Source organism: Rhinopithecus bieti, unplaced genomic scaffold (genome assembly GCF_001698545.2).
Source record: "Rhinopithecus bieti isolate Rb0 unplaced genomic scaffold, ASM169854v2 scaffold_26569, whole genome shotgun sequence".
Taxonomy (NCBI): domain Eukaryota; kingdom Metazoa; phylum Chordata; class Mammalia; order Primates; family Cercopithecidae; genus Rhinopithecus; species Rhinopithecus bieti.
Window position 1 is genome coordinate 294,479 of NW_016811895.1, and position 8,854 is coordinate 303,332.

At 47.7% G+C, this 8,854-nt stretch overlaps 1 protein-coding gene and 1 pseudogene across 1 annotated transcript in view; one reads left to right on the top strand and one right to left on the bottom strand.

Annotated features, from left to right (window-relative positions):
* The window catches only part of CLCN1 (chloride voltage-gated channel 1), a 39,619-nt gene extending 35,166 nt beyond the window's left edge, over positions 1 to 4,453 (bottom strand). The window contains 3 exon segments of the mRNA XM_017895278.1: positions 711 to 831; positions 4,232 to 4,350; positions 4,353 to 4,453. Coding sequence (XP_017750767.1) covers positions 711 to 831; positions 4,232 to 4,350; positions 4,353 to 4,410 — 298 coding nt within the window. The 5' untranslated portion in view covers positions 4,411 to 4,453.
* Positions 4,454 to 7,607: 3,154 nt separating this feature from the next.
* On the top strand, positions 7,608 to 7,984 carry LOC108544241 (histidine triad nucleotide-binding protein 1 pseudogene; annotated as a pseudogene).
* The last annotated feature ends 870 nt before the right edge of the window (positions 7,985 to 8,854 follow it).

Genomic DNA, 8,854 nt, shown 5'->3' on the forward strand with positions numbered 1-8,854 from the left:
ATAGAGAGAGAGAGAGAGAGAGAGAGAGAGAGAGAGAACAGCTAACCAGTCACTACTTTGGGTGCTAGACCCAAGATGGGAGGGGAAGCTTTGGGTCCTCAGGGTCCATACAGTTTACGCACTGAGTTTCTCATTACCCCTCTGCTGATCGCTGCTCTGGCCCCGGCAAAAGGCACCAAAGTCCAATTCCCCATGAATACTTGAATTCCTTTCTAAAACTCATTTCTTGAAGTTGTGGGAGGAATAACAGGGAATAGGCAAAGTGCAAAGGAGGTGGAGAGAGGTGCGTTTTCCTTAATACTTAGAGGGGCCAAGCATGGTGGCTCACACCTCTAATCCCAGGACTTTGGGAGGCTAAGGCGGGAGGATTGCTTGATGCCAGGAGTTCAAGACCAGCCTCAGCATCTCAACAAAAAAAGTTTTAAAATTACCTGGGCATGGTGGCATGTGCCTATAGTTTTAGTTACTGGAGAGGCTGAGGCAGGAGGATCACTTGAGCCCAGGAGTTCTAGGCTGCAGTTAGCTATGGTCACTCCACTGCACTTCAGTCTGAATGACAGAGTGAGACCCTGTCTCTTAAAAAAAAAAAAAAGAGTAGAGTTTTTGTAGCAGGGAAAAGAGTACGTATGTGCAATGGGATGCCCAAGTTATTCTCCTAATCCCTATACCTCTTTCTACTCCAGATTTATTTATTCCTCAGTCCCCATCACCTTGACATTTAGAATAGTGATCCTCATCCTTGCTGTCCACGGTAGAACTGGAGCCCGTCTTCTTGGGCATCCCTATGTCCCGCTCCCTGTCTGAGAATTGTTCTTTGTGATGGCCATAAATCTAGACAGAGAGAGAATGATCAGTGTCTGCCTTGTTGAAGAGTAAAAAAAAGTAATAGACAGAGGGCAGCAGACAGACTCACAGAAGAAAAGAGCAACAGCTTTTTTGAATTCTGGGAGTTGACTGCAGGCAGGGTGACTTTGTGGTCATCCCTGCCCTCTACTCTCAACCCTCCATTTCCACAATTCCCACCCTTTCCCTTGTCCATTCATCCTACCTTCTCTCCACCCATTCTCCAACCTGTACTCACCTTGATCCAAGGTAACCTTTATCAAGGAGGCCAGTTTCTGCTTTGAAGCAGAGGTACAGGACTGTGCTGAACCTGGCAGCCCATATCATTCAGGTGTTTTGTGTCACTGTGCTTTCTGTATGTCCCACAATTTCCCCAGACCACCTGCATTAACTTTCCTCCTAATATGAACGGCGAGAACAGACTGGGCTATCAGGGCAGTCTTGGTTGCACTTTGCCTTGGTGTGTCTAGCCTTACCTGAGATGCCTCAGGTCCTCTATCAAGCTTCAAGCCCATCTACCTCATCTCCCAGCGCTTGTATGCATACACAGGAACTAGCTTGAAAAGGCAGGTCAATCTACTTCTTCCTACAGCCAGATAATTAGACCCCCACCTGCCCTACATGTGAAGGGGGCAGAGCAGCTCCCTCAGATCTGGTGGCCCTCCACTGCCATCCCCAGGCAAAGCATGTGTGTCTGTGTGGGGTATGGAACAGCTCAAACTGCTTTTAGCCTGCCCCACTCCCACTACACTAACCGTCCTCTGGGGCCAGGGTCAGTCCAGGCCATGTTGCTGGATTCTGGGAGAGCCTGAGTAGAAGAGATCTGATTTCACAATATGAGCAGCATTTTACGCCACAGTCCTGAACAGGCACACACATGAATTACCCTGCTCATGGCTGTTTGTCTTCTGGGTTAGTGACCGAGGAAGGCAGTGTTTCCTTCCAAACCCTACCTGGGACCCAGAGAGAGAAGATACTTCCCAGTGGAAGTCAGACAGCTGAGGCTGTCTCAGCTCCTCGAGGCCCCAGGCCGGTGGAGACGAGGAAGGCGGTTGCTTCATATCATCACACCTGCGCTGAGAAAACACTTCAAGGGCCAGATCTGTTCTAGCTGGTCCCATGCTAACCACCACACCAGGGCAGGGCGAGGGGAGGGCAAGGGAGAAGTCAAAACTCAAGTCTACAAGTGATACAATGTCTGGGATTTGTTAAAAAGTATTCCACCGTGCAAGCCAGGCTCGGTGGCTCACGCCTATAATCCCAGCACTTTAGGAGCCTGAGGCGGGCAGGTCACCTGAGGTCAGGAGTTCGAGATCAGCCTGACCAACATGGAGAAACCCCGTCTCTACTAAAAATACAAAAATTAGCCAGGCATGGTGGCGCATGCCTGTAATCCCAGCTACTCGGGAGGCGGAGGCAGGAGAATCGCTTGAACCCGGGAGGCGGAGGTTGCGGTGAGCTGAGATCGCGCCATTGCAACTCCAGCCTGGGCAACAAGAGCGAAACTCCGCCTCAGAGAAAACAACAACAACAACAAAAAAAAGTATTCCACGGTGTGTAGAGGGGTGAGGGTGGGGAAGGGGAGAATAGATGGAACAATAGTGACAAAATATTGATAACTGGGGGGGGTGGTTCTTGGGGCTTCACTGTACCATTTTGTTTTTGTGTAAGTCTGAATTCTCCATAATAAAAATTAAACAAAGAAACACTAATCCAAACTCTTGTTTGCTTTTGAGACCTGTAGAAAACAGCTCAATTTTACTCCCCAAACTAACCATAGCTTCCCAACACGAGGCTTCATGCTCACCTGGCCAGTCTCCTCACTGTCACCAGGAAGTGCCATAATGGCACTGTTACTCAAGTTGTCATCCCACCCAGATATGACCACGTACATCAGTGAGAGCACAGGGCCAGGGGGAGGGGTCTTCCCCCTACTGATCCCAAATGGTGTTCAAAGGCCTAGTCAGACCCCACTATCTCCAGGAAACCTTCCCAACGCTCGATACCAGCCTACACTGGCCTGTATGTCCCTGTTCCCTACTGGGTCCCTGGTGCTGCCTTTGCAAATACTCCTGGGGGTTGGTCAGGGACTGAAAGCAGATCCTTTTGACCCCCAATGTTGAGATCCCCTGCACAGCTCATGCCTCAGCTTCCCAGCTGTAAACCTAAAGGAACTATAGGCTCCCTATTTAAAAAAAATTAATTAATTAAAAAAAAGTATTTTAAGTTATGACCAGACGGGGCACAGTGGCTCACAGCTGTAATTCCAGCACTTTGGGAGGCCAAGGCGAGTGAATTACCTGAGGTCAGGAGTTCGAGACCAGCCTGGCCAGCATGGCAAAAACCTGTCTCTACTAAAAGTACAAAAATTTGCCAGGCATGGTGGCGGGTACCTGTAATCCCAGCTACTCAGGAGGCTGAGGAAAGAGAGTTGCTTGAACCCAGGAGGCAGAGGTTGCAGTGAGCCCAGATAGCACCACTGCACTCCAGCCTGGGAGACAGAGTGATACTCCATCTCAAAAAAAAAAAGAGAAAGTTCGGGCCAACTGTCCGCTGGACAAATTCTATCCTCTGTTGTTCTCTGCATTCTTTGGAGGGAGAGGCACACTTACTTATTAGCCATGACCTATCTTTTTCCATGACAATTTCACAACCTTTCCTTTAGTTGTGCCCATCCCCATTCCCTCTTTCCTTGGTGGTCATATCCCACCAATCCCACAGCAGGAGGCTGCTCATCCCTAGACACTCCTAATTAGTCTGCATGCTTCTGTTGCTGGGATCACATCTCTGCACTTTTCAGGTGCCTAACACTTAATAGGTTTTCACTTGATCATCTTGCCACCTAAAAGCTTGATTACATCTCTGCTCATTTTGACGTTGGTAGATATTTGATCACTGATATGCAATTCAGTCTGTTTTCTACACTTGCCCAATTCCTTTCTTCTGCCTTTCACAGAAAGATTCATGTGTTTGTGTATTCTGCAGAGGGTCACAGAGGCAGAAATCTGGCAGTGTCTGCCTGGGGGTGAGGGTGTAGGAGACAGCTCCCAGCACACTGCAGTGTGGGCTCCTACGCAATCCACTCCACGTAGGTTATGTAAGCACGAGCTATTCGTGCATGTGAGGTTCTGCTGTTTCCCCATAAGATTTGGGTTCTCTGTTGGTAAAGGTTGTATGAAAGTGCATGCATATCTCTCTAAGTGCATATTTAGGTGAGCCCAGACTTTGAAAGATTTTCATATTTTGAACATATTACCATGTACTTGTTTTTTAAGTTAAAAAAATGTGACACTGCTCCCTCTTTTCACCCAATTCCTAATTTTCACCAGTCCCTGGCACCACTGTCTCCCCTCATCCATGGCTCCCCTCTCCCCTTATAGCACTTTACCTGTGTGGGGTGGACGTTGTGGCGGGGGCCTGCATCCTTCCGGAGCCTGTGCTGGAGACCCCCGTTCTCAGAGGGCAGTCCGTAGCTGGTGCAGTGTTCAAAGGGCATATACTGGTACTGGGGTCACTCCCCCACCAGCTTTGTTCACCCCCACGCTGCTGTGACCGGGATTGCTCCATGTTCCCTCCCCCCGAGCCCCGGCCAGGCCTTGGCCTGCTTGCCCCTGTCCTTCCCCCAGTGTAGCTCCTTAAGCCTCTGCTCTTGCTGTCCCCAAGGCGTCTGGGGCAGCATGCCCACCTCCAGCTATTTATAGCCCCCTCTCCGTCACATGATCCCCCACTGCCACATCTGATCTGCTTGGGGTCGAAGCAGGTGTGAGTGCAGTGTGGGGGTGGGGGTTGGGATGAGGACCTGAGGGACAGCCCCACAGGGAATTCCCTCTGCTGAGCCAGTGGCATTGTCCCCCTCCTTAGTCACCAGTAGTAGGCTTCCATCTCCATATCACTGGTCCCTCTATAAATATCACCTGGACCTGGATGAGAAACTGCTGAGTATGCTCTCAAACCTATGTGTAGAGCCAGATCTGCATGGAAGCCCTCCAGCTGTCCATCTCTCTTCTTCAGGATTTGGAAGGTGAGGGGTGGGTGCTGGATAAAGATGAAGTGACTCGAAGATCTGGAAACACTGGAGCGTTAACTCACCTGGGAGAGTAACTGGCGCCTCTCTGCCACCTCTCCTGGCTGGCTTGTTCCCAACTCTCTGTCCGCCCAGGGTTCTGTCTGGCCAGCTCTGCCAGCCCATCCCATGTCCAGCGTTCTTCTCCAGCTCTTTGCCCTCCTGTCTGCCAGAGGCTGCTAATAACAGCTTGGGGGCATCCCCTGATCCCATCCTTATCACCCGCTGGGTGTGGAACGCTTATGGGAAGTGGGAAGTCAGGGGTCGGTAATAGACTTGGGTTCTAGAATTTCTCCCACTTCCCAGACTGTTAGGTGTCAGCCACACTGCTAACCTGGAGGGACTGAGCTTCCATTTGGACTGTGGAGTGCCCACACTGGCTCCATCAGATAGATTACAGGGGAGATGGCAGAGGAGAATCGAAAGTAGACAAGAGGCACAGGGAAGGGAGAGGTGGCAAAGGAGTGAGGGCTTCTCATGACAAACCCGACAAACGTGAAAGATGATGGGGAAGTGCTCTCTGCTATTCTTCCCTTTTCAGGTCAATAAATACTTTTTGGCCAAGGACAAACTTTTCTTCCTGGCATCACATTATAAAACCAATTTTCCTATGACATATCTTCCCTATGAACTCGTCACTATGGGAGAAAAGTTATAAACTGGGCCAAAGTAAAGTTTAGGATCCATTACCAAGTGGGGTCTGTCCCAGGACAGTCCAAGTTTAGGGACTGCAGGGCAGGGACACCAAACATCTGGTCTACAATGTGATTTTGACCTAGGCTAAATGGAACCACCCAAAGCAAGAGGGAAGCCAATATCATTAAAAGTACTTTTTCTAGGGCCTCAACATCATTAATCATCAGGAAAATACAAATCAAAATCATAATGCAATATCACCTCATACCTATTAGGATGGCTATCATCAAAAAAGCAAGAAATAGCCAGGTGCGAGGGCTCATGCTTACAATCCCAGCACTGTGGGCGACCAAGACGGGCAGAATGCTTGAGCCCAGCAGTTCGAGACCAGCCTGGCAACATGGGGAGACCCTGTCTCTATAAAAAACACAAAAATTACCCAGGCACGGTGGTGCATGCCTGTAGTCCCAGATACTTGGGAGGCTGAGACAGGAGGATCACTCAGGCCTGGGAGGTGGAGGCTGCAGAGAGCTGGGAAGCCACCACTGCACTCCATCCTGGTTGACAGAGTGAGATTATGTCTCAAAATAATAAATAAATAAAAAGATGAGATAAATGTTGGCGAGAATGCAGAGAAAAGGGAACCCTTGTGCACTGTGGGTGGGAATATAAACCGGTATAGTCATTACAAAACAGTACAAAAGTTCCTCAAAAGGTAAAATCAGAACTGCCATATGACTCAGCAACTCCCATATATCCAAAGGAAAGGAAATCAGTATCTCAAAGAAGCATCTGTACTCCCACGTTCATTGCAGCATTATTCACAATAGCCTAGAAACGGAAAGAACCTGTGTCCACTAACAGATGAATAAAGAAAATGTCATGTGTACATAAATATATGTAATGGAATACTATTCAGCCCTGACAAAGAAGAAAATTCTACTATTTGTGACAACATGGATGAACTTGGAGGACATTATGCTAAGTCAAAACATGACATTATGCTAAGTCAAAACATGACATTATGCTAAGTCAAAACATTGCAGACACAGAAAGAAAAATACTGCATGATTGCACTTGTATGTGGAATCTAAAACAGTCAAACTCATAGAAGCAGAAAGTAGAGGGTAGTTGCCAGGGGCTGGGCTGGAGTAGGGGATGGGAGAATGGGGACATTTGGTCAAAGGATACAAAGGTTCAGTTATACAAGATGAGAAAGTCCTGGAGATCTGATGTACATGGTGACTATAGATAGTAATACCACATACTTGAAATTTGCCAAGAGGGTAGATCTTAAAAGCTCTCACCTCCCTCTACTCCCACAGCAACTATGCGAGGTGATGGATACGGTAACCGGCTTGATTGTGATCATTTCACAATGTACCCATATATCAACACATCAAGTTGTGCACTGTTGGAGGCCGCACAAATGTTTCTTATGATTAGGCACAATTGAAGCCTGTCAGTAACAATATGAACCTGTGATCAATTAAGCAGCTGACCAATCATGACCTCCTTCTCCTTGTTCTTGTTACCCAGTAAATATCAAGGGCTGAGAAGTTTGGGGGGCTGCCTTTGCTCACCAGAAGCAGGGAGCTCTCCTCTTCTCCATGTTGCCTTTCCTTAAAACAGTTTCTTTTGTCTTAAGTTTTCATTTCTATATTCGTCCCTTTGTTCAGTCATAATGACAGTTTCAAGTGGTAACAGTAGTAACTGCTGTAATCACGGTCTCAAGTACTAGTTGTGGCAGTCAGCCACAGTACACCTTAAATATGTATAATTTCTATTTGTCAATTATACACCAATATAGCTAAAAAAAATCTGCTCTAACAACAATCCCACAAACCTCAAGGCCTATAAATCTCTCCAAAAAATTACAAGTGAATTGAGAAACTAAAGATTCTGTGATGATACCCACCTTTTCTGCAGGCAGAAAATAAGGACAGACATCTACGGGATTGGTAGGAGCAGAAAGGATTACTTTCTTAATAAAGAAAATAGAATCCATGGGTTCCGCCCTCCCTCCGAGCCTCTACCCTGGCTGCTGCGTGGGAGAGAGGCTGAGATGGCAGGTGAGATCGCCAAGGCTCAGGTCACTCGGCCTGGTGGCAACACGATCTTCGGGAAGATATCTGCAAGGAAATCCCAGCCAAAATCATTTTTGAGGATGACTGGTGCCTTGCTTTCCACGACATTTCCCCTCAAGCACCAACACATTTTCTGGTGATACCCAAGAAACATGTATCCCAGATTTCTGCAGCAGATGATGACGAAAGTCTTCTTGGACACTTAATGATTGTTGGCAAGAAATTTGCTGCTGATTTGGGCCTGAATAAGGGTTATGGAATGGTGGTGAATAAAGGTTCAGATGGTGGACAGTCTGTCTATCAAGTTCATCTCCATGTTCCTGGAGGTCAGCAGATACACCGGCCTCCTGGTTAACCACGTTTTGGGGATAATTTTCCCTTCTCTAGGCAATGATTAAGTTAGGCAAGTTCCAGTATGTTAAATAGCACACTTATTTTTGCCTGTGTATGGAGAGATTCAAGAAATAATTTTAAAACCACAGACATAACAAAAGACATTGTTGCATGAAAAAAAAAAAAAATAGAGTGCCAAGGTAACATTGCATTCCTTGGAGGGCTTCAGAAACAAGATTCTCCCCTGTTTGTGGAGTATAGCTCTCCTGAAGGTAATCAGTTGCTGTCGGAACTTGATAAATATAAGCAGCAAATATGAGATGCAATTACGATTTTCTTACTATTTCTGAGAAAGTCAGGTCCCTAAAACAGAGCAGCCTAGTCCTGGACTCTGAGATTTGAAGGCAGAGACCAGTGGAGTGAGGAAAGTACTCACATCCAACCAAGCTGAGTGGAAGTGTGTGGTCTAGAAGGAAAGCACCAACTGCAATGCTTAAAACCAGATTCTGAAATTAGGAGGGTCAAAGACATCTACAGGCTGCCAGTGCTGGAGGACAAGGGTTTGAGAGTAAATATCCTGTGTTTGAAATTAGGAATAGTTGGCCGGGCGCGGTGGCTCAAGCCTGTAATCCCAGCACTTTGGGAGGCCGAGACGGGCGGATCACGAGGTCAGGAGTTCGAGACTATCCTGGCTAACACGGTGAAACCCCATCTCTACTAAAAAAAAATACAAAAAGCTAGCCGGGCTAGGTGGCTGGCGCCTGTAGTCCCAGCTACTCGGGAGGCTGAGGCAGGAGAATGGCCTAAATCCGGGAGGCGGAGCTTGCAGTGAGCTGAGATCCGGCCACTGCAGTCCAGCCGGGCGACAGAGCGAGACTCCGTCTCCAAAAAA